This window comes from Filicampus tigris, chromosome 6, assembly GCF_054856515.1.
Source record: "Filicampus tigris isolate MCC_2025a chromosome 6, RoL_Ftig_1.0, whole genome shotgun sequence".
In the NCBI taxonomy this organism is placed as follows: Eukaryota; Metazoa; Chordata; class Actinopteri; order Syngnathiformes; family Syngnathidae; genus Filicampus; species Filicampus tigris.
Window position 1 is genome coordinate 29,342,020 of NC_141222.1, and position 24,801 is coordinate 29,366,820.

At 55.0% G+C, this 24,801-nt stretch overlaps 4 protein-coding genes across 20 annotated transcripts; 1 reads left to right on the forward strand and 3 right to left on the reverse strand.

Annotated features, from left to right (window-relative positions):
• Positions 1 to 1,136: 1,136 nt before the first annotated feature.
• polr3f (polymerase (RNA) III (DNA directed) polypeptide F) lies at positions 1,137 to 5,775 on the reverse strand. The gene is made up of 9 exons (XM_086033999.1): positions 5,177 to 5,775; positions 3,965 to 4,082; positions 3,781 to 3,848; positions 3,642 to 3,709; positions 3,430 to 3,542; positions 3,031 to 3,174; positions 2,552 to 2,659; positions 2,226 to 2,417; positions 1,137 to 1,316 (listed from the first exon to the last, which is right to left on the reverse strand). The coding sequence occupies exons 1-9, from the start codon at positions 5,314 to 5,316 to the stop codon at positions 1,239 to 1,241; spliced, it is 1,029 nt and encodes a 342-aa protein (XP_085890125.1). The 5' UTR covers positions 5,317 to 5,775; the 3' UTR covers positions 1,137 to 1,238.
• On the forward strand, positions 4,816 to 13,954 carry dzank1 (double zinc ribbon and ankyrin repeat domains 1). 17 transcript variants are annotated; one of them, XM_086033981.1, is made up of 18 exons: positions 4,816 to 6,662; positions 6,833 to 6,986; positions 7,518 to 7,584; positions 7,661 to 7,751; positions 8,253 to 8,353; positions 8,979 to 9,077; positions 9,160 to 9,243; positions 10,378 to 10,506; positions 10,647 to 10,778; positions 10,861 to 10,957; positions 11,064 to 11,167; positions 11,242 to 11,337; positions 11,409 to 11,464; positions 11,540 to 11,567; positions 11,726 to 11,809; positions 11,891 to 12,018; positions 12,837 to 12,911; positions 13,719 to 13,954. In XM_086033981.1, the coding sequence occupies exons 1-18, from the start codon at positions 6,554 to 6,556 to the stop codon at positions 13,864 to 13,866; spliced, it is 1,782 nt and encodes a 593-aa protein (XP_085890107.1). In that variant the 5' UTR covers positions 4,816 to 6,553; the 3' UTR covers positions 13,867 to 13,954. The 17 variants fall into 17 exon arrangements, 16 of the variants coding, with proteins under 16 accessions (XP_085890107.1, XP_085890113.1, XP_085890111.1 ...); XM_086033987.1 differs by having other exon boundaries at positions 11,540 to 11,559; XM_086033985.1 differs by having other exon boundaries at positions 11,242 to 11,325.
• Positions 13,945 to 22,542, reverse strand: kat14 (lysine acetyltransferase 14). Its single transcript, XM_086033978.1, has 10 exons — positions 22,275 to 22,542; positions 20,572 to 20,693; positions 20,356 to 20,477; positions 19,042 to 19,214; positions 18,533 to 18,973; positions 16,464 to 16,993; positions 16,244 to 16,389; positions 15,195 to 15,367; positions 14,944 to 15,134; positions 13,945 to 14,174 (listed from the first exon to the last, which is right to left on the reverse strand). Exons 1-10 carry the CDS (start codon positions 22,540 to 22,542, stop codon positions 14,001 to 14,003), a joined length of 2,340 nt encoding a protein of 779 aa, XP_085890104.1. The 3' UTR covers positions 13,945 to 14,000.
• A 21-nt stretch (positions 22,543 to 22,563) lies between these two features.
• Positions 22,564 to 23,911, reverse strand: pet117 (PET117 cytochrome c oxidase chaperone). The gene is made up of 2 exons (XM_086034002.1): positions 23,361 to 23,911; positions 22,564 to 22,711 (listed from the first exon to the last, which is right to left on the reverse strand). The coding sequence occupies exons 1-2, from the start codon at positions 23,454 to 23,456 to the stop codon at positions 22,580 to 22,582; spliced, it is 228 nt and encodes a 75-aa protein (XP_085890128.1). The 5' UTR covers positions 23,457 to 23,911; the 3' UTR covers positions 22,564 to 22,579.
• Between the last annotated feature and the right edge of the window lie 890 nt (positions 23,912 to 24,801).

A 24,801-nucleotide genomic window follows, 5' to 3' on the forward strand; every position in this document is an offset into this window, starting at 1 on the left:
ACAGGTGACCCCTACTATTTGCAAGGAATAGGGATCAGGCCGGCCCACGGATTGCGAAAACCTGCGTATGATTGACGCCGCCCCCTGAAATGCACTTTACGGATTCTTTTTGGAAATCAATCGGGCGATTAATTGGTAACCTTGCAAAAAATCGACATGCCTCTGCCTCCCAAAACATTTTTTGCATCTTATTTTCATGGTGTGATGAAAAGTGAAATGCCGGCGTGCAGTATCGAACTTTTTTTTCTGATGCCAAAGTGGGTTCACCTGCAAATCACTGGTAGAGCGGTGGCCGTCTTCTTCTTCTTGTACGCTTTTATGGAAGAAACGTTAAGGTGCAGTACCGCCACCTGCTGGTGTGGAACGTGAACCGGCTATGCCTACTGGCCTATCCATCCATCTCCCAATCATACTTATGGTGGAAAAAAAGAAACAAAGAGAGAGCAGAAAAAAGAAGAAGCAAAGAAGCACAATTATGCTACCCCTTGCTAAAAAGTCCAACTCCGCTGCGGCGGCAGCAGCTGCTCGGAAGCGGAAACACCAGCTGCGTCGGGAACTGTTGACGTATTTCCTAGCCAGCTGCTCGCCCTCTGTAGTGTTCAGGAAATACGTCAACAGTTCCCAACACAGCTGGCGTGCGTCGCTTCCCGTTTCTTTTGGTCCGTGGGGGCGTGCGTCGCTTCCCGTTTCTTTTGGTCCGTGGGGGGGGGGGGTCAGTGCGGTGTCGGCCGATCCCACTGCTGCTTCTTGCCAAACAAGCTGAAGCGCTTCGCTTTGTCTTTGGTCTTGACAGGTATGTATTGAAACCTACTGGTAAGCCGAGAACAGGAACCTGCAAAAGGACTGCCCCGCCGTACACACAAAGGTTGAAAGATGGAAGATCGGTGATAAAGATCCCAAAACTTTGGCTTTGGCTCAAATGGCATGCGGCGCTGGTCCGTCCTCCGTCCGCAACTCGGGCACCCTTCCGTCATCGTCCCTCCGCCCTTATTCAGAACAATGATCCTCCCTCCCTCCCTCCCTCCCTCCCTCCACAAAATGGACGTAGGCCTAAGCCTAACCCAACTCCCAATTCTTCCCCTGTCCAATCCAAGTGTTGAACGATAACCACCCGCGTGAAGAGTGCAGGCGAAAAGTAGCGTGAAACCGCACTTGGATTTGCGGGACTTTATTGACAAGGCATGAGGGCGGGAAGCCCAAACGTTGGCGGCGGCGGCGGCGGCGGCGGGACGTGGCGCTCAGAAGTCCAGCCACTGGTCCAAGTAGACGCAGTTGGACGGCGAGATCTCGCCGCCTTCGCGACAGTCGTCGAAAACCTGCCGGCGCAAAACACAATCAGCCAGACGCCCGCCCCTTTGGGCACAACTTGGAAACAGTCCAAATGGATGCAAAGCCGGGCCGATAATCGGCGCTTTGACGGGCCTTTTTGTAAAACGCGATGGCCGATAATAAAACCATTTCAAACTGCGCTGAAATCCCAACAAAGAGATGCGAAAGTTGAGCTTTTCTGTCATTTCATGGTCAAAGAGTTCATTTAGTGTCCGATACGGAGCTATTTTTTACGTTTTCATTTGACTTTAGAAGACATGCCGGCGACCCTGGGCGCTCCCGGAGCTTCTTGTTAGAACCTCAGTACAAAGATGTATATTGTCCCAAATTGATAGCAATAGTTACCAAAAAAAAAAAGAAGAAATCAACATTACGCAAATCTGAAATGAGTGTTCCTCATACTTTTTATGTGGATGTATGTTGGCGTGTGTATACATGTGCTTATATTTACATAGGTTTGATCCCGAATGTTTGCCGTCAAGGTTATACATTAATGGCTACATTATGCCGCCGTCCCTGTGTGATCTTTGCTGCTGTAACAATGAAAATTTCCCCACAGTGGGATCAATAAAGGCATTCTTATCTTAACACTGTTCAATAAACACGCTTGAGACGTTTCAACAAAGTTTTGCTGAAAATGAATATCGGCACTCTCGATAATCGGTATCGGCCCGGGAAAAAAAAACAAAACAACGTATCGGTCTATTTGAAAATCAGCTCAAAATATGGGCTATGGGCCGCCTTGACTACTGACCATCGGTATGTGCCCTGACAAGAAACAAGGTATCGGTCCGAGTTGAAATGAGTTGAGGAGCTGCATTTGGACACAAGCAGCGCTTGGCCCCCACAGGCAAGGAGCAAGCTTTGGCCGGCGAGATTTGGCCCGGCGGCGTTACCGGGCAGAGTCCGCAGGGCGTCTTGACCAGGCCGGCGGGCGCCACCACGGCGTTGACGGCGCGGTACAGCTTGATGCGTCCGTCCGCGCTGCCCGGGGTGCCCTCCTTGGCCGCCATCACGTTCATCTCCACCTTGCCGTCGTACACCAGCGTGTCCAGGATGGTCTCCGTGTCGTCCATGGACAGGTCCACCTGGCAGGGGGGCGGGGGTCAGGGGGCGGGCGTCGGGGGGCGGGCGTCGGGGGGCGGGGGTCGGGGGGCGGGCGTCGGGGGGCGGGCGTCGGGGGGCGGGCGTCGGGGGGCGCGCGCGGGGGAGGCGGGGCTACCTTGCTGATGCCCAGCTCGCTGATGTACTTCCAGACTTGGTGCGAGGTGGCGAAGGAACTGTTCCTCTGGAGGATGGGACCCTGCTGGCTGTCCCGCGCCGACTCGGCCTGAGCGCAAGCGTGAGGCGCGTTCGTTTCAAAATCGGACGGCCCGTCGCCAATCCATTGCAAAGTGTGGCGAAACCAAAACAACGACAAAGCTGAACATTTTGGCATTTGGGGGAACTGGATCTAGTGTGGAAAACGACGCGGACCCAGCTCCCTGAACCCGCTGTTCCAATTTGAGAAGACGGCTATCTTCTCCAAAATGTGATCCGATTTTTTTTTTTTTTTTACAAAGGAAGCCAACCTTAAGCAAATGTGAAAAATGCTTCAGTAAACATGTGCTTAAAGGCCTTCCGGCAAAGTTAGGTTTCCGTTGGTTTTTTTCGACGGTTTTTGCCGCGCGCGCTTTGATTTGTGCGGCTTGGCTTACTTACCTTGCCGTGCAGGAACTTGAAGCACTGCTGGTTGAGAACCTCCACAAACTCCGACTCGAAGTCCTGGTCGCTGTACCAGGCGCCGCCTGTCACCGAGCGGTCGGGCTGCACGTTGTACAGCATGTACACTTTCTTCTTGGACGCCTGCACGCACGCACGCATCCAATTTGCACTTCTTCCTTTGCGCCCGCCGCCCATTCAAGGCGAGCCGCCCCAACGCCCGACCCCGTTCGGATCACTCGGGCGGAAATGGCCAAACGAAGGCTTATTTGGGGCCGATATTGGGCATTTTGACAAATTTCGGCCTTCTTTCGAAATCGGAGGGCCGGCCCGCAAGAAATCAACTTCCGACCGGTACCGCGCACAGGTTGGGAGGTTTGCGGTTGCGCACGGACTCACCGCCACGGACTTGACGGCTTTGATGAGTTTTTTGCTCTCCAGGTTCTTGAGGATCTTGTTGATCTCGGTCAGAGGCAGGTTGCTCTTGAAGCGGATGTCTCGGCTCCAGATGCCTGCGGCAGCGAGCGGGCGGGCGAGCCGGCCGGCCGGCCAGCGAGCGCGTCACTCTCAGGCACACGCGCGCAGCCGCAAAGTCCGAGACGCGGCCCCACCTTTGTTGGCGGCGTCCTCGATGATCTGGTAGACCAGCTTCTCCTGGTTGTCGGACCCTTTCATCTTGCTGCCGTCACACGCGCGCGCACGGGTCACGGCGGGCCGCCCTTCGCGGGACGCGGCGGCTACGCCTCTTACCTGGCGCTCTGCGAGTCCTTCAGCCTGTAGAGGAGCCCGCTGCTGTTCTTGAGCAGATCCAGAAGACCCTGGCGCACAAGGTCGAGCAGAGGTCAGGCAGAGGCCGGCCGGAGGGAGGGAGGGAGGGAGGGACGGACGGAGGGACGGACGGAGGGACGGACGGCCCAGCCACCCTCCCACCCACCAGCGAGAGCAGTTTGTTGATGGCGGCGGCCCTCTGCCGAGCGTCCAGGTGCGGCATGTCGTTCTGGATCACCTGGTCCGTGATGCCGTGAGGAAACTGCTGACACAGCGCCTTGATCCTGAAAAGACAAGCACGCGCCATTCGGGCAAAAAAAGATTCCCAACAATCAGCACGTGGAACGGGCCGAGGGAGTTGGCGTCGGGAGATCTGCCCGACATGTGGCCGCCCGGCATTTGGCCACTTTCGGCGTGTGCGACCGAGGCGCGAAGGGCAGATGGATTTGGACTGGCAAACGGCAATGCCTAACGATAGCCTATCCCAGCCGTGGACGGGCGGCGGGCAGAGTGCGCCCTGATCCGCTTGCCGGCCAATGGCAGGGCACTCGAGGACAGACAAACAAGCATTCGCATTCGCATTTGCACTCGCACTCGCACTCACAATCACACCCCATGTAGGGGTTCAATCAACCTACCCTACCCTCCATGTTTTGGGGAGGAACGGGAGCACCAGGAGAAAACATTAAGCCTTTAGTATTAGTAGGTAGTAGTATGACGATGACATTTCATTGCTGAAATGTTTCCTCAGATTGGGCCTCATTCACTCCTAATTTGATGTCAGAAACGCAATCATCAACAAGTTTGCAGAGTTTCGGACGGGCCACAAGGAACTGAATTCAAATTAATTGCGCATTTTCAGCACTTTCCATTTTGAAATAATCTGTTTTGGAATAAAAGGATAGAAATCGAAGTGTTTTTACGAAAATAAATCACTGACAGATGAATTGGTGATTAAACGAATCAGCTGCAGCCCAACTGCGAGAAATGTTTCAACTGCGCGGGGATCGGAGTCGAGTTTGACGTCGCGTCAAAACTTTCCAGTTGGAAAATGCTGCGTAGCATAGCTGATGTCAACTGCCTGGTTAAGGTCAGGCAGCGAAAAAAGAAGCAACTAACACGCTGCTCTTTGGGTTTGGAGCACGGCACGGCACAGTTGCCGGCCGGCCGGGCGGCCCGTTTGCCACTTTTCTTCTCCAGCGTGGCACACGCTCGAAGGGGCCGTCGCGTGATGCAAAACGCATTGCAAAAAGCATTGACGTCCTGACTTCTTCCACTGGCCATCGGCCAGGTCGACGCGAAACATGTCAACCGCAGAACGTAAAGAAACAGGAAAGACTGCGAGACGTCAAGGGACGCTGAAGACAAAGTGTCTGACCTGTTTTCCACTTCGGCGGCTTCACAACTGTTCGTTTCCTTCTTCACTTTCACTTCGGACATCTCGAACGTCCCACACGCCACTCGATATTCAACTTGTTCGACTCGACTAATTGCAACAAACGCTGTTGTTTGTCTCATTAGCCGGCTAGCCGCTAGCCCGCCGTGCTTCAATCTGACCGGGGTCCTGAAAAGCTGTCAGAGACGCGGGGGCGTCCAAAATATTGCCCGATCGAAACCATACAATATGCAACGATCACCGAATGGGAAAAAAAATCTTCGGCGTCCCTTCGCCAATTAATATATCTATAACGCCCCAATAATTATGAATGCTGCTGTCGCGCAAAATGTTGTTAACATGATAGCTTGCTAGCTGCCAAAGACAGACCGCCGGACGGGGTCCAGAAGCGCAACACAGACAAGGGGGACGTCCAAAGATTGGCTGATCGAAACTAAACTAGGCCATTTGCAACATTTTCTAACCCTACACCCTCCCGAATAACAAAATCACAAGGTGGACTATGAGAAATATCACATTGTTTTCTAACTCCAATGTGCTCTATCCTTTATCCGCGCGGCAACCGGCGTGCAGTGCCGCCGACTCACCGGAACGGGAAGTGAAGCCACCGGCGGCCATTTTGCGTTGCCAATCGCGAAGCGCTCTTAACTTGAGTGCATTTTCACGTTATTTTCTGTCTTGACGTTAAAAATGCAGGGTGACACGGTGGTCGACTGATGAGCACGTCCGCCTCGCAGTGCAGAGGTTGTTGGTTCGAAGCTAAATTCGCACCGGCCTCCCTGTGTGGATTTAGCATGTTCTAACCGTGCCAGCTGCCCCGTGTGGGTTTTTTCCCGGTGCTCCGGTTTCAAAGCCCAGTGGGGCAACGTTTGCTGCAAAATGTAAACTTGACTGAGAAGTTAAGAAGTTGGTTCTCTTGAGAGGCTCTCTAGACTCTTGGACCCGGGCATGAAACACGCTCTGAGAACTGAAGTGTGTGTTTTCAGCCAAAACCCAACTCAAGTGGTCAGTCAAAGTGGCAACGTAAGATGGCTGCCCGTTGGCTCCAGCCGCCAGACTCCTCTTGTGAGTCCATCGTCGATACGCGCGCGCCAGAAACAAGTGCGTGCATACCAACCGTTGCTGTGGCGACGCACACGAAACACTCACACGCTCAGGCACGCATCAGCGTTCGAGCAGCCAAAGCTTGACTAGGAGTAAGTTGGACGGACACCTCAAAAAATGCGACTTTTAATCAATGGATCGGATGACAGCACTTGTTTTCGAGGACTGTTGTGAAACCTTTGGACTTTTTGGGACGCCATCATCGCCGATCGTCGATCGCTGGCGACTACTTTGATTGACAGCTCGGACGCGACCATGACAGCGGGGGCGGTGGCGGCGCCGCGCATTATTCCCATCACGCAACGGAACAAACCCACGTCAAAGAACCACATTGACACCAGCACGCTTGTTTGCATTCAGTCGGGTACGTGGTGAATGCGTGCAAATTGAAGCCCCCGGGGGAAAAAACAAAACAAAACATTTTTATTAACGATGAATGGAAAGCTCCCTGGTCACAAGACTTTTGGAGCGCTACTGACGACGTCATTGCCCTCCCCCTAATTGCAATGCACTGGCTCGTTTGTGTTGGCGCAGACACGGGCGACGCGTGTCTTTTGTACACGCTGGACGGCTCCAAGCCTGCGCGCGAGGCGGCGCCTTCGGGGCCCGGAGGCGGCGGGCGCCGCTACCTGTCGCCGTTCCCGCTGCCCAGCGGCCGAGTGTGCGTCCGAGCCGCGGCCGTCACCAGGTAGTAGCGTCACGTCACGTCACGTCACGTCACGTCACGTCACGTCACGTCACGTCACGTCACGTCACGTCACGTCACGTCACGTCACGTCACGTCACGTCACGTCACGTCACGTCACGTGACGTCACGTCACGTCACGTCACGTCACGTCACGTCACGTCACGTCACGTCACGTCACGTCACGTCACGTCACGTCACGTCACGTCACGTCACGTCACGTCACGAGTCTTCCCACTTGAGAAGTCGTGGCCGTTAGCATGAAATGGCCGCATATTCGGAATTGTCCATTCTTTCTTAAATTCTGGGGGGAACGGGGTGTGAGGGACGGGGGGGGGGCTGGGGGGTGCTGCTGGGCACTACTGGGGCCAAATTGGCTCCTAACGGGGTCTTTTCCAGCATGGCTTGGCAGACTTTTTGGGTGGGCGGACTCATCATTGGCCGAGCAAATGGTGAAAGCGGCTTTGCAAGTGGAATGAGCTCCAAAACGACAAGAGTTTGCTTTTGCTTTTGCTTTTGCTTTTCTGTCGGCAGCGACGGCCGCCAGAGCGCCACTGTCACCAAAGTCTTCATCGTCGGGGAGGCGGGGCCTTTGCAACAGGTAAGCGGTCAAACCATCATTCAATCAATATCAATCCATGGATGGCTCAATCAGCTGTGCCGTCGTTACCTTCCAGCAGGCGAGTCCGGGCGAAGGTTTGCACCACGACCACGACGACGACGACGACGACGACGACGCCGCCGCCGCGACTTCACGGTGGCCTCAAGGTTGGGATTTTCAACACCTTTTCTCTGCAACGAGCCTCGCTTGCATTGAAATTGACAACATTGCTCACGCTAACCGGCTAGCTTCCGCACATTAGCGCGCCGGCCACTCGTTGGTCTTTCCCCACTTTTGGAGAAGCCCCGCCCCCCGGCAGCACGTGTGCAAACCATCCAAAGGCCCGTTTCAGAGAGCAAAGTAAAATACGCGACAAACAAACGGCGTAGCCGGAGCAAACGCCCCGCAGGTGTCGCAAGTAGACGAGCGGCGAGGCGAGCCAAACGCCGGCCGAGTCGGGACTTTCTTCTTTAGTCCCATTCCTAAATAATGCGGCCGGCGGGGGGGCGGGGTCATTGTTTGCGCTCGACCCCGCAGCGATGACGCCGATGCTCCCTCGTCGCGGCAACCGGCCGGAAGGTTTCTGTCCGGCCTGCGCCACCGCCGCGTTAGCCTGCGGCGACTAGCCGAGCCTACCAAAGGCTCATTTGTTGTGATTTGTTGTTCAGGGTCAAAGGTGACGGGTAGCGCCCGGTCCCTCCGGGGCCCTCGCGTGGCTCCGCCTGCCGCCGCCGCCGCCGCCGCCGTTTCCGCACGGCCGACTTTGGAGGTAAACAAACAACACGCGCTAACGTGCCACGAGTGCCGGGCTTTTATTTTGTAGTGCTTCCCCGTGTGTCAGAGCGCCACGCCGGACGCGCACGCTCGCTTCCCAAGGTAGGACACGCTCCCCGGACTCTCTGTAACCACCCGGGCTAAACGTATCTCCTCCCCGACACGCTCAGCTCGTCCTCACTTTGTGGCATTTTCCCGCACCGGTTGCTGCGCTACTTTGCTATTTGGACGGCGATACAAACGTGCGTATTGCCTTTTACGATTGTGGCGTGGGAAAATATTTGGCCTCTTCTGAAAGTCTTACTTGGGCAAAAAAAAGCAAAAAATACGCAAGTACACGCGCACGCACAAAATGAGTGGCAGGGTTTGGCTAATTGCGCGTCAGTAACGGGGATTAGATCCGGTCGATGGCCGCATAGAAGACGTGACACGTACGCGGGTGTGTGCAATGTTTGTCGTTGTGCCCTTGGGACAGTAGGACAACGTCGTGTATGATGTGCGGCACTTGGCTGCCACCTGTTGACGGGGGGCGGGTACTGCAGCCAAACGCCGGCTCAAGAGGAGGAGGAGGAGGATGATGACGTCACGCCGATGTGCCTTTGTGTGCGCTTGTGTGTTAGCCGCCGCCGCGTTGTGTGTGGTGCCATGCCCAAGTTGCTGTCAACACGCACCTGTGTTCCAAAGGCCACGCCCCCAGACAGCAGAAGCTCCGCCTGCAGGTACACACACACACACACACACACACAAACGCACACGGCGGCACGCACACGCTTGATTGAGGTGCCGGCGGTTGTGTGGCAGGCTCGTGTTTTGTGTGCGTGTTGCGGACGAGGAAACCCAGCTGAGCTGTCGAACTGTTTGACGTGCGACAGCCGCCTGCACACGGTAGCGCACGCACACGCACACGCACACGCACACACGCGCTGACTTGACAAGGGCACGAGTCAGACGTGCACGCAGCACAAAACGTGTGTGGACAATTCCGAGCTGACGTCAAAATGACGTCGCAAGTCAAGTCGGCGAAGACAAACTCTCGACTCGTTGAAAAGCATTCAACTCTGAGTCGCTGTCTGTCATTTGATTTGTGACGATGGTTTTGATTTCATAATGGGATGAAATGTCGTCTGACTACTCGAAGAATATGCCTCGTAGAAGCCAAAGTGCCATTTGTATGGAGTCTTCCCACGCACTCTCGTTACTCCTTGGTCCCACTTTCTCCGAAGTTCACGGTCCACACAGCAATTGCGCCGTAACCTCTTTTAAGTAGGCCCTGTTTTATTGTGAAAGGCCTAACAGGAAGTGCCTAGGCGGTAGCTTGTGAGCGATGAAGAGACGCAAATAAAGGCGTCCGCGTTGCTATGAAGTAGACATAGACCGATGCCAATACCCATTATTAGTAGTCAAGTCGACCGATAACTGGAGCCGAAGTCAATTTTTCGTAAAAAAAAAAAAAAAAAGAAGAAATTGGCATCAAAATCTAAAAAAAAATCAATAATAATTCTTAATTGTTGAAACGTCTTTAAGCATATGTTTATTGAATAAACAATTTTTCAGATTTGCAAAACGTCGATGTTTTGGGGTATTAAAAGTTCAGGGAGCACCCAGGATCGTCAGCATGTCTTAAAAAGTGAAATGAAAACACTTCAAAAAAAAAAAAGCTCCATATAGTTTTCGACAATAAATGAAGTTTAAGCTTGCCCACGCCGGATTGGTCTATCTCGGCCTTAGCGACACGCTCGAAACCCGGCGACAGTGGAAAGGAATGATCGTTCGGGTTGTTTTCACCCACTAAGGCGCGTTGCGTGGTGGCTATGACCAGAAATGTCCGCATATTCGGAATTGGTGTCCATTGGTGTGTGCGCGCGGACCTGTGTGTGTGTGTGTGTGTGTGACTCTGATTTTTGGGGCTGTTTTTGTGTGCACGTTTGTATGCGCGCAGTCATTTACCTGTTAGTCTGCGGACGTGTGTTTGTATGTTGGGGCTGCGTATACTCCACGTGTTTCGTTGCGGCGCCGCAGACGGCATTGGAGGCGGACGGCGCCCCTGGTGTCCAGGAGGGCGCACACGAGCCCGGCTTCTTGTCCTGCGCCACATGCCAACGTCTGAACCGCGGCGACGCTCGCTACTGCGACTGGTGCGGCGCAAAGGTGTGCTTACGTACGCGAACTCACACCTCTACATAGGCACTCATTTAAAAAGCGCGCGCGTGCGCGCACACACACACACACACACACACACGGTGACCCATAACCATACGCACACATTTGGACGCACGGTTGGTTGGCAGCTCCAGCGCGCAGTTAGCTGCGCGGCGTGCGGGGCAAGCGCTCCCCCCCGCCGCGTCTCCTGCGCCGCCTGCGGCCTCTTCCCGGACGCCGCGCCCACTCGCCACGCTGACGTCGCCGCATCCGGCTCCCGGGTAAGAAGGCGGAAAGGCCTGCAGGGGGCGGCGCGTCCCCACGGCCGCCCACATGACACGCCTGCCCCGTGCGCGCCCGCAGGCCGGCCCGCCCGGCGCAGAGCGCCGCACGCAGACGTCGGGACCGCTTCGGCGGGCGGGAGCTCAACCGCCGCGCGCCGCCGTCAGCCCTGGAAGAGGTCCGAGTGAAGCCACGCCAACGCAAGCGTTCATACGAGCACTGGCGCCACACGTGGGCGGGCGCCGTTGAGGGCGATGATGTCATGAGGGGGGCGTGTCCATCAGGTTACTGGAGGAAACAGCTGGATCACGTGTGCGCTCACCTGAGGAGTTTTGCCCAGAACCACGCCCCTTTCAGGACTCTGCTGGGAGAGCCTCGCCTGGGCCGGGTACGACGAGCCGGCGACGGTCGGCGCCGCGCAAGCCGAGCGTGTCCTCACTGCCCGTCTCCTCCTTCCCTCAGATGACCGCCGCCGTGCTTCGAGAAGACGCCGGAGAGGTCAGTCTGAGCCTCAGCTTCGCGGCGGCCGAGGACGTTGGACAGAAGGTGGCGCAGAAAGTGGGTGGCGGCGCTTCCGAGGGCATCCGCGCCGGCCGCGTGCGCCACTTCTCTTTCCTTTCGCCTCTCAGGTTGCCGGCGAAGCCGTGCGCAAGATGGCGACTGCGGTGAAGACGCGCCAAGGCCGGTGGTAGCTATTTGGCGTTAGCGTGACTTTAGCATGGACCAAATGCTCTGATTTTCTTTCTGTGCCGGCAGGGAGTGGAAGCAAAGCAAGCGCTGGTGAGACGGTGAGACTTGTGCACAGCTTGACATGGACGGTAGCGCACATGCCAACATGCATGGGCGCGCATTCATGGAAACTTGCGCAAATGCACACCCAGCTTGCACAGTAGCATTTGGCTAATCTCAGGCCCCTCCCCCTTTCTCTCATCTCCGGCGGCGCCAGGCGAGGGACGTCCAGCTGCTTCGGGAATTGGGCCCGGGTCCCGGTCGCGGCCGCGCGGGCGTCGTCCGGCGGCTCCTGGATCAGGTGAGGAGTACCGGCCAATCGGACGCCTCCCCCTCCGCCGCCGCCGCCGCCCACCGACAGCTGTCCGTCCTCATCACCCAGGGGGCGGACCCGGACTGCCGGGGCTGCGACGGCCGCCCCGCCGCGGCCGTCGCCACCATCAACGGGCACGACGCCGTCTTGCCGCTTCTTCTGCAGCGCGGCGCCGACATCGACCGGCAATCGGGCCCGTAAGATGGCGCCGTCATGCTCGTCCTCTTGGCTCTCAGCGCAGCGTTTGATCAAATTGATCCTATTGGAAACTTGGGTGGGGCTAAATGAAACCGTCAAGCCAAGTTTGAAATCTGATCAAATGGCCTGCGGGGTCCCTCAAGCGTCAACCCTCGGACCCCTTTTGTTTAGCCGATATATCGGCGCTGTCCTGTGAAAAACACACATGTCCAATTTGGGAATTTTTTTTCTTCATTTTGTCACGCGTAAACGCCATTCACAATAAAGACATTTTTAAAAACGGACATAAGCGCGTGACAGGACAGCGGCGATATGCTACCCTTGGATCCAATTCCTCCCAATAAGCCGTTTTCACATTGCCAATCTTAACTATGAATGCTGGCATGAAAAAATGAATACATTTTGTACAGTCAATAAATAAAGGAATGATTTTTAAATCCATATTTATGAAGGGATCTTCTAAAATGACATGACAGCACAGATTTTGTAAATCAATGAAGTCCTTTTGTGATCAAAATTTCGATTTCATTTTTTACACCGGCGCACATTTGAAGCTTCCAGTCGAAATGGATTTTCGATGAATCGTTACATCCCTACACGGCAGCCACGGAGTAGCAAGGATGGCGCTACTTTGTGCACGTCTAGTCTGGAGGTCAAAATGGGACAACGCTAGCAGAGTTAGGTCACGCGCGAGTAGCCTCCTTGTCTAGGATACGCCACACCTGTTCAACGAGCTAGCGTTAGGATTAGCATTGGTGCCGAGATAACGTGCATGTCCTGTGACCCCCGTGACCCCTGCGACCCCCCCCCCCGACAGGATGAAGAACACGGCGCTGCACGAGGCCGCCTCGCAAGGACCCGAAGGGCTTGGCTGCGCCCACGTTCTCCTCAGGTAGCGCCATTTGGCTTTCTTGCTGGCACCAGGCTTCAACTGGCCTTCAAAAGCGCCAACGCGTCAGCCGCACGACGGGCCCTCGTCGCGCACAAGTTGCAAATGTGCAAAAGCAAGACACGGCAGGACGGGCTACTCGACCGACTCCAATGAGTGCCGCGCTACCACGTACGACTTTAGCTAGGGAGCATTGCAAATCATCATCACAATTCCCGAGCCCCAAAGTCACGTCAACTGCTTTTCAGTTCTACGTTATGCAAATCTGGAACAAAAATGTTCCACAGACGTATGCCTAACTCATTTACTGCCATTGACCAATGGATTTGTCTTTTCACAGTCCAGCCATTCAATCCCAGGGACTTATTTATATATTTTCTAAACGTTAGGATAAAAGAGGGTCTGACAATGTCTGGCAGTGAACGAGTTAAGAGTTTTCTTTTTTTTTCTGCCCCCCTTCGATTTTGACGCCAATATTTTCCTTCTCGCTGAAAATGAATATCGGCGACGGGCCTTCCTTGACTACTCCTAATCGGTATCGGCCGGCCCTGAAACAACATAGCGCTCCATCCCCGGTGCGTACGATTTGAAAAGAACAAAGCGCGCCGCCTGTTATTTGAAGTTAGAAAAGCAACGTTTGATTGACAACGGTTTGTCCACGGAGCGCAGCGAGGACTCTCCTTCAAAGGGCCAAGCGATGCAGCCTCTGACATCACGGCGTTTGGCCTTCCTGGGCCTTCCCGTGCCTTCCCGTGCCTTCCCGTGCCTTCCCGTGCCTTCCCGTGCCTTCCCGGCCTTTCTGTCTTTCAGCTGCAACGCCGGCAGCAGGCTGCGCAACGCCGACGGCCTGACGGCCCACGACGTGGCCGCCGCCACAGGATGCGGCCGCATGACGGCGCTGCTGGCTGAGTCGGCCTCCTCGGGAGGGGCGGGGCTCACGCCAGCCTCGCCGCCGTGAAACTCCCTCAGCTCATGTTAGCGACACGCACACGCACACCGGAGAAGAAGAAGAAGAACGAAAGAAATCAATAAAAGCTTGCACATTCGTCGACTGTTTATTGGCTCACACGGCGGCAAGCGGGAGAGGGCGGCTCAGCGTCGCAATCGCAGGAAAAAGGCGTGCCGACACTCGGCGCTGTCCAGGGCGTAGTACTTGTCGTAAAAGTCCAGGATGTACTCCTCGGCCTGGAAGCCGAACTTCTGGTAGAGCAACATGGCGGGATTGCTGGCCGACACGTGCAGCGTCACGTCCTTGCCCATGCACGTCTGAAAGAGAGAAAGAACGAAAGAAAAAAGAATGAAAAAGACAAAGGGTGAAATTGAACAACGTGCGACACAGCCAGCAAACGCTTTTAGTGCTCGAGCGGCACCCGAAACTGCCGCCAAAATCAAGTCAACCCGATTCAGGAACGGGGATTTGGGGCGCCAGTCCCAGCAGGACCGGACCAACTAGGCAAGAAAAGAGGGGACTTTGAGGGCTGCGCCATTATGACGCAAAATATTCATCGCCATCATTTTGGTCAGCATAGAAATCACAAATTAATTCTATCGTTATGACTAATGTTCATAGCGTGAAAAAATAGAATTGAAGTACCAACCAAAATGTAGGAGATATAAAGCAAACAAAGAAAGGAAAAAAAAAAAGGTGCAATTGCATCCACTCGGGTGCGATTTCCTCGCGTCAACAAACGGAGCCGCCGACTTGGCCAGAAATGCTAGAAATTGGAATCACGGCCGTCGGTTTCCCACCGTGGCAATTTTGCCCCGGTAAGCCGCCACGGGATTTGCGTTCCTTGCGACCGGCGGTGGGAAAAGCGCGTGGGGGAGGCTGGGGAAAGCCGTCTCGGGCCTTCTCGGGAAAGCCGTCTCGGGCCTTCTCGGGAAAGCCGTCTCGGGCCTTCTCGGGAAAGCCGTCTCGGGCCTTCTCGGGAAAGCCGTCTCGGGCCTTCTCGGGAAAGCCGTCTCGGGCCTTCTCGGGAAAGCCGTCTCGGGCCTTCTCGGGAAAGCCGTCTCGGGCCTTCTCGGGCCGTCTGACCTGAATGAGGTGGTAGATCATGAAGGTCCCGATGCCCGCCCGCCGCCACTCGGGGTGGACCAGCAGGAAGGAGACGTAGGCTTCGTTGTACTTGACGTCGGGCACCATGAAAGCGAAGCCCACCACCACCTTCTTGTAGAGCGCCACCACGCTGAAGTCGGGGTACTGCAGGCACTCCGACAGGTCCACTCCTGAGGGCGAGGGGCCGGGGTCACGGACGGACGCGCTCGCTCGCCCGGCCGGCGCCGTACCTGGCCAGAAGGCGTGGCGACACATGGCGTTGACCGAGGGGATGTGATTGGGCCGCACGTAGCAGTAGTCGAGGGGGGCGTCGGCCTCGCCGGCCTCGCCGGGGCCGCCGGGGCCGCGCGCTCGGATCTCGGCCAGCAGACGCATCTTGGGCGGGCGGCTCTCGTAGTCGCGCCTGGCGGGTGACAAATGGCGCCCGAGTGACTGACATTGGCTGGAGCCCCCGTTCCGCTTTCGCGCTTTCGCGCCGCCGTCCGAAACCAACGACTCGTTTCAAGACCAAAAGACGTTCTGATTTGCACTTTTTGGAACCACAGAAAAAAAGACAAACGTCATTTTGTCTTCTTATCAGTGTTTTGTTAGTGCCCCAACTAAACATTCAAATCAATAAATGTACAATAGATTTGACCGTTGACCATTACTAATCCTTTAGTGATGAAAATTTCGGGGTTGTTTTGGGTTTTTTTTTTTTTTTTTGGTACAGGAAGTCCCTCCTCAATTTACGAACGAGTTCCGTTCCTACACTGGCGATGCAACCTGAATTTCCGCGTATGGCGGATTTCACCGTAAAAGTTGAAACTGACATCCAAATGCTGCCGCTTCAACCAAAAAGCGCCCCCCCCCCCCCGGAATATGTTCTATGCAGGCCGACTAGGGCGGGGCGTTGAGCCACGTTAGCGCTCCAGAATTTTCCAACAAACTTGTGCCAACATTAATAAGAAAAAAAAAAAAAGGGGAAATGATGCAAATGTGAACAATTGTCCAAGATATGCTTAAAGATGATTCAACAAAGTTCTTTTTTTTTTCCGATGCCGACGCCAATATTTTCCTTTTGACTGAATATGAATATCGGCAATGGGCCTCCTTGACGACTAATTAATCAGTGTCGGTCGGCCCTGCGAGAAACAGATTCAGGTCGGATCTCCAATTGAATCGGCCTCCTCCACTCCTAACAATGGGTCTGGGTATCGGCCCTGAGAAAAAACAACAACAACAACAACAACAACAAAAACAACCCGGGTCCCTGAAAAAAACCTGCTCTTCTTTTTACCTGATGTAAGGTTTGAGGAGGCGGGACGTGTACGGGCTCTTGACGCTTTGCTCCGAAGCGCCGTCAGCTCCCGTCAGGCGACAGCCGAAAGAAAGCCGGGGCGAGGGCGGGCCGCCGCCGCCGGCGCCGCCGGCCCAAGATTTCACCTGCGGGGAGGAGGAAGGAAGAGTCGGCGGGCGGGCAGGCTCAGGCAAAGGCCGCTGCCGCTCGCCGGCCATACCTGGAAGCGGTCCAAGACCCGCAGATCCCGGCCGCCGGCGCCGCGCCCTCCGCCGACCGTCCTCCGCTCCGAGGCGGCGTAGACTCCTCCCACCAAGCTGAGCGCACGGTCGATGTCCAGCAGGGGGAGCCCTTGCCGGCGCTTGACCTGCCGCACGGCCAGCTTGCGGCGGAGGCGGCGGGCTTGCGGCGTGACGGCGAGCGCCAGAGGGCACGCGTCCAGACGGCGCCGCAGCAGCCGCTCCTCGTACGGGCCCACCGGGGCGCGGCCGGGACTCGGAGGGCTCCCGCCGCCTCTTTTGTGGCAGCGGGCCGACCTCTTGCGCTCCGAGCCCTCCGAGCCCTCGGCCGTCCGCCGCCGCCCCGACGCTTCTTCAAAGTCGCCCTGCCGTCCGTCCTCGTCCTCGCTGTCCGCCTCCCGCTTGATGTGAGGCGGCGCCAGGCGCGGTTTCTTGCGCGCGGAGGCGGCAGGCGGAGGGGCCGACTCCATCCCGGGGTCGATCATGGCGTCCGCCTCCAGCTCCTCGTCGTCTGGACGCCGCAAGGGAAAAAGAGAGAGGGAAAAAAAAAAAAAAAAAAGAAGCCCGTCAACTTGAGGCGTCGTCCCGACAGATGGAGCCATTTGGCTTTTCCGTGGCCAATAACGATTATTAGTTGGCCCACCGCGGATATTCGGAGCCGATATTCATTGATTGGCGTCAAAATCGAAAAAAATAACTCGTCTTTAAGCGCATGTTTATTGGGAAAAAAAAAAATCGGATCTGATCTGAAAAAGATTATTATCGATAGACGTACGTCTGTTTTAAAATTCCGACAAAAAGGGAGCACCCGGGTCATTGGCGCCTCCTCAAAAGTAGAGATGGAGCAAAATGTTTTTTTCAGGGCCCATACCAATACCGACTATAAGTCAAAGAGGCCGATCGCCGATATTTTACGGATATTCATTTTTGGCAAAAAGGGAAATATTGGCGTCAAAATGAAATCTTTTTTTTTTTTTTTAAACTCTTAACGTTGTTTCGTCATCTTTGAGCCCTTTGATGAAACCAATATGGACTAAACAGATATAAATGTTTGCCGTCAATGTTATACATTAATGGCCACATTATGCCCTGTGTGACCTCTGTGATCTTTGCTACTGTAACAACGAAAATTTCCCCACTGTGGGATCAATAAAGGCATTCTTATCTTCTTATCTTATCTTATCTTATCTTAAGCCGCCGCACCTATCTATGTTGAAAAATGAGAATGAGACTGAACTGTCAATGTAGACGTGCATACGTGGGCAGATTCTTTCCTAACGGTGCCAGGGCGGCAACTTTGCTGACTAAAATGGAACAGAATCGAGAGAAAGGAAAGAGGAGCTACTTCTATGGTCATTTCACCGCCTCTGCGGTTTGCCAGCTAGCGTCCACCTTTTATCGTTCTACTTGCGCAGAGCAGCCAATGCAACAAGCTCGTGCCTAGCGCCCTCGCCTGTTGAGCTCCTCCACCTGCAGTCGCGTCCTGTGCATGCCAATTGACTCGTACCGTCATTCCGGTGAGAGCGCCCCGAGCGGTGGAAGTAAAAGCCGCAGGATAGCCGCACCGGACCGGACCGGACCGGACCGGACCGGACAGTAAGCCGCCCGGTTCAAAACCCAGGAATAAAGTAGCGGCTTGTAGTCCGGAAAATACGGCACGTTTATTGAACAATTTTTCACATTTGCAGAGGCTTGACTTTTGGGGAGAAGAATTGTTGGCCAATATACATCTTTGATGCATAGTTGTAACGGAAAGGGAGCGTCCGGGCTCATCGGCACATCTTCAAAAAGTCAAACGGGAACTGAAACGATGGCCCCCCGTGGTTTTCGACAGTAAACGAAGCCCTCCAAAATGTCAAAATGACGGAAATGTTCAACTTTCACTGTGTCTGTTTTCATTTCCGCACACTTTGAAACGGCTTTATGATCGGCGATCAGATTTGGAAAATGTCCAAATGGCCGGCCGATTACGGGTCTTTCCCCATCAGCCCCCTGTTGCGGGTGCCTCCGGAACGGCGGCGTTCCCTTCCAGGGGGTGGCGCCCGCTCACCGTGAAAGAGCGCCTGGGGCGGCATGGCGTCCGGGATGAGGTCGGCCTCCGACAGCAGGCTGGGCGTGGCCGAGTGGGAGGCCGGCGTCCCGGGGGCCGAGAAGTCGGGCGAGGGCGAGGGCGACGGGCTGGTCAGCGGCGTCCGGTCCGAAGAACTGATGGAGGAGAAGTCCGGCACCTCGCCTTTCTCCAGGAGCGCCTCCGGCGGATGGCGCCGGCCCGCCCCCGCTGCCCCGCCGCCCACTTTGACGGGCGCGGAGGCCGCCAAGCCGGCCTCCTTCTGGGCCCGCCGGATATCTTTGGCCTCCTGCGTGCGCGAGCGTTTCTCCTTCAGCTGCATGGCCGTCTCCACCGGGTTCCTGCCGCCGGCGCCGCCGCGCTTGCGCAGCCCTTCCGCCGCCGCCGCCGCCGCGGGCTCCGCTGCCGTTTTGCACGCCGCGCCTGCCGCACGCGGGAAGGCCGTCAGACTTTGGGAAAGCGCCTGGAAAAGGCAGCCGACGGCGGCTCACCTTTGACCTTGGCGGCGGCCTTGCGGGCGTGGGGGCGCAGGGTCGGAGGCCGGTTGTGGACCAGCTTCCACCATCCCGGTTCGCTGAACTCCTGCGCCCCCGAGCGGAAGAAGGCGGGGCTGCCCACCGACAGGCAACCCGCCACCGTGCTCCACCAGGTGGACGTCTTTTTCCTGCCGGAACGCCAAAAGTACGTCAGACGTAGGGATGCTCCATTATGGGGAGACAAGCGGGGAGGAAAAATAAATACACAAGTAAATAAAAGAAAGAAAAAGAATCGCCATCGTTTGGCCCGTCCCAGAAATCACCATTATTCAAAGCGTCATTTATTTGCGGCTACAAAACAAGACAATGCCGACACGTCAAAAGGGAAAGACAAATCCGTTTCTTTGAAATGCTCTCATTATGCAAGTTCCTTTTGGGCCGAACCAGATCGATCAAATGAGCTATGATAACATTTGAAAAAAGGTGCAAACGTATCCGTCGGATAACAATGCGTTTTGATAATCGTTTCCGACCGTGACGCCAATTTTGTCATCGTGGAAGGCAACGGTGGCCATTGTCATTCAAGTTGCAGTCACCGCGCAGCCCGAGTGTGAGCCGGAGAAGGCCGGCTGCTCGACTACGGAAAAAATAGGACGATGCCGATCGGGATTATTTGGGCCGCCATTGAAATGGCCACTATTCAAACCACCGTTTCTTTTTGAGCGACAAAACAGGAAAATGTTGAAACGTCAAAAAGAGAAAAGACAAATGTCAGCAAGTTCCTTTTGGACCAAAATAAACGGTGTCAATTGAGTTCTGAAATAAAAAATATACAAATAAAATAAAAAAAACGGTGCTAATGAATCAATTCCATTTCCTTGTGCAAACAAAAATAGTGCGTTGGATAGAAACGCAGATCAAGAATGGTTTTTGACAATGATGCCAATTTTGCCATCGTGGAGGGCAATAATCGGCATTGGAATTGAATTTCGACTCATTGCACAGCCCGAGTCAGACGCGGCCGCTGCATGACAGGAAGCGGCGAGGGGGAGCGGCGAGGGGGAGCGGCGAGGGGGAGCGGCGAGGGGGAGCGGCGAGGGGGAGCGGCGAGGGGGAGCGGCGAGGGGGAGCGGCGAGGGGAAGCGGCGAGGGGAAGCGGCAAGGGGAAGCGGCAAGGGGAAGCGGCAAGGGGAAGCGGCAAGGGGAAGCGGCAAGGGGAAGCGGCAAGGGGAAGCGGCAAGGGGAAGCGGCAAGGGGAAGCGGCAAGGGGAAGCGGCAAGGGGAAGCGGCAAGGGGAAGCGGCAAGGGGAAGCGGCAAGGGGAAGCGACCTGGATCCCAGGAGGAAGTTCCAATGACGGCCGATGAAGGCGCAGATGTCCTCCTTCCAGCGGAAGTAGCCTTGGCGCCCGGTTCCCTCCAGAGACAGATTGTACATGGCCAGCATGACCACCTGCCGCACACAAAGGCACCCACGTCAGGCACCCACGTCAGGCACCCACGTCAGCCGCCGCCGCTAGCCACCGGCAATCGCTCGGCGCCGTGACCTGCTGCCAGGTGAGCCGCATCCTCTCGAAGGTCTCCTTGCCGTCCTGGGAGCAGTCGCGGCACACAAACTTGAAGAAGTTGTCGCCCTTCAGGTAGCTGGGCTGGTTGCCGTGGAGACGAGCTGAGGTGACAAGCCGCACGTTAGCGTGGCGCCGCTCCCGCCGCGCGGGACGGGAGAGCGACCGGTCCGATCCGAACGGCGAGTGGCGGCGCTTAAGAGCCGCAAACGGATTCGGAGTTTGGCCGAAAACGGATACCGTTCGATTCTTTTTTTGACCGAGTCCCGAAAAGAGCTAGCACCAAACGGGTCGCAGATAAACAGATCCCCATCGGGCGTCAAAGCATGCGGCGGTCCGAGCAATCGCCATCGTAACGTGGCGATATCGCCCGTCTTGTGACTGACTGCCGGCCTCCGACGGACAGCACGGCGGCGCCCCTTTCTGGACGCACGTTGGCCTTTCAAAGGCAGTTCGGCAAAGCCCGTAGGCGTCAAACGCCTCGTTTTGACACGGGACGGAAGGGAAGGCAGGGCCGAGCGATTGACCCTTTGACGGACGCTCCGTTTGTCGTCAAACGCCCGACTCCGATGACGCTTTTGCACACACCGCGATTCCATCAGCGGCACGCTCGGAATGGCGGGCCACTTTGCTAAGCCCCCCGACCGTGTTTGAAGCAGTCCGGCCAAAATATAAGACTGACATGTATTCCTGCATTCATGTACAAACAACGTGTGCATTTGTACTAGCAATAAACCGATTATCGCTCGGGCCGATTATCGCTCGGGGCCGATTATCGGCACCGATATTTGGCCTTTTGACAAATACCGGCATGGGCCTTTTTCAAAACTCTGCTGGCCGATCATAAATCCATTTCAAACTGTGGAAATCAAAACAAAGATACGTGAAAGTTGAACATTTGCGTCATTTTGAAATGTTCATTTACTGTAGAAAACTACGCGCGCGGAGCTATTGTTTGAGTTTTCATTGATCCTTTTAAAGACAGGCTGACGACAACCCTGGATGCGCCCTGAACTTTCTGTTCGAATTTTACAACAGAGATGTATATTGTCCAAAATTTCTTGAAATAATCTTTTTTTTTTAAATGATGCAAACCTGAAACATTGATCAATAAACATGCTTAAAGACGTTGCAACAAAGTTAAGAGTACATCATTTTTCGATGCCAATATTACTGGAAATGACTATCGGCTCCAGATGTGGGTTATCGGCCTCCTTGACTACTAATCATCGGCATCGGCCCTGAAAGAAGCACATGGGTCTCTCTCTCTCCCTCTCGTTAGTACACAGGTTAAAACATTTTTGCTTGCATTTCCTCGACTTACATACTACGAGTTGCAGATTTATACACGACGGCGAGTAGCGCAGTAGGTCTTGCCTTACTCGAAGCTTTTTAAAAAGCTTGGAAAAGGACGGACGGACGGCCGGCCTCCCTCACCAAGCCTCTCGAGTCTACTTGCATCATTGAAGTCGGAGCTCAGATGTCATTTTCTCCCCTATTTGTTAGCGTTACTGTATGTTGTGAATGTCGCGCCGAAGCGTCACTTGGAGAAAATGGCAAATCCAATGGCAGCATCAGTCAGAAAAACGGCGATATAATTTTCTCCTTAAATCGTTCCGCCCTAACGGAAGGGCACTTTGACATTGGAGACATTTGACATTGGGAGGAGAGGAGAAAAGCCGTACCCGCAGGGATCCACTGGTGGCATCGCTCGCAGTAAAAGGCCAAGCGGTTGCAGGCCCAGACGGCGTCCGCCTCCTCGCCCCGGTCGCCGGCCGGGGAGTCGCCGGCGAGGGAGTCGCCGGCCAGCGAGTCTCCGCTGTGCTCGTGCGACAGGTCCAGCGAGCCCTGGTCCTCCGACTCCACCATCAGGAGCGTCTCGCCCTCCACCTCGCCCTCCTCCAGGCCCTCCGAGGCCGAGGTGCACGCCGCCTCGTCCTCGCCGCCGTCCATGAGCTGGCCGCGCCGCCAACTGGCCGCCAACTGGACCTCAGCGCTCCGCCTGCCGCCGCAGCTCCTCCTCCAGGTGAGCGTTCAACTTGCGGTTCTCCTGCAGGCGTCGCACGTTCTCCTTCTTGCGCTCCACGCGCTCCAAATCTCTCAGGACGCCTTCGCGGAGACGCTGCGCGCACACACGCACGCACGCGCCAACCGGTTACAGCCATAAGTGGTTGTTTTGTAAATTGCTAATTGGGCTTATGGACCCGAGACCTACAAAACATTTCAACGGTGCCAACAAGAACGTCACTTACTTATGACATTCCGATACAAAAATGCAGAAAAAATAAATAAATACTAGTCCTAGCCCTAATAGAGGCAACATGTGTCCAAGTGCAACAGGAGAGTCCAGCGCTCTCCAAGTAAGTCAATTGCGTTGCCTGGACTGCAGTCAGCAGGACAAAAACAACTTATTCATGCACTCAACTAATAAGGGCAGCATTGTAAGCTTTAATCAGTCGATGAAAGTTGTTCAATGTGTCAAGTCAGTTCATGCAGAAATACTGTCGACGTAGCACCCAAATTGAGTTAGCAAATCAACGTAACAGTGTTGCTAGCGACACACGAATAATGCACTGCAAGCCCTACCTCAACTCATCACCCCCACCTCATCACCCTCACCTCACCCCACCTCACCTCACCTCACCACCCCCCTCACCTCACCTCACCTCACCACCCCCCTCACCTCACCTCGTTGCTAGCTATCTTGGGCAGCTCGCTTTGCAAAATGCAGTGTTCGTGGCCGTGGCTCGCTTGTGCTGGCTTGGGCTCACCTGTCTATCCCAGGCCTGTTTGACGTGGACCGCAACCACGGTGCCCACAGTGGCAAGCACAGAAAACCCCAGAACCGCTTTAGAGGTCGTAGACATCACGCTAGCATTAGCGTCCGGGATGCTAATCGCTGCCGCGCTCTGGCGGCGGCTCTACTTCTTCTCCGGCCCAATCCCAATAGCCACACTTGCAACCAGGGCCCAATCCCAAAAGCCACACTTGCACTCTACGGTCTTCGCTGAAGTGCGCGAAGGGTTCGAGACCGCACGTTACAAGTGTACAAAAACTGCAGACTTGGGACACTGCGTGTGACGTCATTGATTTATGACCCCGCGTCAGCGAGCATGGCGGCGCGGGTTGTTGTTTTGGCAATTTTGCTGGTCAAAATCATATTAAAACTTCCGTAAAGTAGTAGCAAAGTAAAACTCGGCCTCGGACTTCCAGTCGATGGGCGCTATGGATCCATTATTTGGACTATTTGCGGCTCCTGCACGATGAGGCGCATGCGCAGAAGTACGGCAGCGACACTAGGACAAAATACCTAGGTAAACGATGACTTTAAAACGTCGATTAAATTACACACATACGAATGATAAACTTTGTAATGATCCCATATTCACTCTTGAAGAGTCTTTTTTCGGTCCGGGAATTTACCGAATGTCGTCAGTTTCCCGCTGTTTTGGTCAAATCCGCAATGAACTGAGGGTAACATGTTTCGGCTGAGGGGCCGCGGATGCGGGCTCAGCCCAAATGCGGAAAGAGGGCGGGGCCAGAGAGCACTCGGCAGAATGGGGACACCCGCGGCGGGAACGCGCAAGTGAGGGGCACACGGGTGCAAGTGTGGCTTTTGGGATTGATTGGCTTTCACAAGTCAAAATGGCGGTCAAGTCGGTGAAAACAAACTCTCCGCTCGGTGAAAAGCATTGAACTTTGGGTCGTTGTCATTTGATTTGTGAGGATTATTTTGATTTCAAAATGTGATGAAATGTCGCTTGACCACTATAACAATCCGTCCGCGGAGGCAAAAGTGCCATTTTTATCCCACTCGAGAACGAGTCTTACCACTTGAGAAGTGCTCACCACACAGCACCGCGGTCTTGGTTCGCTTCCATTCCGAAGCGTCCAGTCGCGCTCTCGTCACTCCTTCGCCCCACTTTCTCCGACGTTCACGGTCCACACAGTAATGGCGCCGTAACCTGTTTTAAGTACATCCCGTTTTATTGTGAAAAGCCAAACAGGAAGTGCCTGTGCGGTCGCTTGTGAGAAATGACGGGACGCAATCATCAAGACGTTGGGGTCGCTTGAATCCCCGCAACAGTCCGATGGAACGATAGTTTCGTCTCCATCAAATAACGCCGATGGCCAACCGCACAACAACTTCTAGCCATGATTTCTTGCAAGCTTTATATGCTGTCACAGGCAAAAGCAATGTTGTTTTCACCG

Bases quoted from the DNA above. Each gene is read 5' to 3' on its own strand.
- polr3f (XM_086033999.1), bottom strand. From the start codon at position 5,316: ATGAGACAAACAACAGCGTTTGTTGCAATTAGTCGAGTCGAACAAGTT. The intron at 4,083-5,176 runs GTCAGACACTTT...TTGTCTTTTCAG, and splicing joins GCCGCCGAAGTGGAAAACAG to GATCAAGGCGCTGTGTCAGC. The intron at 1,317-2,225 runs GTAACGCCGCCG...TTGCGCCGGCAG, and splicing joins CGCCCTGCGGACTCTGCCCG to GTTTTCGACGACTGTCGCGA.
- dzank1 (XM_086033981.1), top strand. From the start codon at position 6,554: ATGACAGCGGGGGCGGTGGCGGCGCCGCGCATTATTCCCATCACGCAA. The intron at 11,168-11,241 runs GTACGACGAGCC...TCCTTCCCTCAG, and splicing joins GAGAGCCTCGCCTGGGCCGG to ATGACCGCCGCCGTGCTTCG. The intron at 11,810-11,890 runs GTGAGGAGTACC...CTCATCACCCAG, and splicing joins TCCGGCGGCTCCTGGATCAG to GGGGCGGACCCGGACTGCCG.
- kat14 (XM_086033978.1), bottom strand. From the start codon at position 22,542: ATGGACGGCGGCGAGGACGAGGCGGCGTGCACCTCGGCCTCGGAGGGC. The intron at 20,478-20,571 runs GTCACGGCGCCG...TGTGTGCGGCAG, and splicing joins TGCGGCTCACCTGGCAGCAG to GTGGTCATGCTGGCCATGTA. The intron at 14,175-14,943 runs GTCAGACGGCCC...TCTCTCTTTCAG, and splicing joins TGATCTACCACCTCATTCAG to ACGTGCATGGGCAAGGACGT.
- pet117 (XM_086034002.1), bottom strand. From the start codon at position 23,456: ATGTCTACGACCTCTAAAGCGGTTCTGGGGTTTTCTGTGCTTGCCACT. The intron at 22,712-23,360 runs GTGAGCCCAAGC...GTGTGCGCGCAG, and splicing joins AACAGGCCTGGGATAGACAG to CGTCTCCGCGAAGGCGTCCT.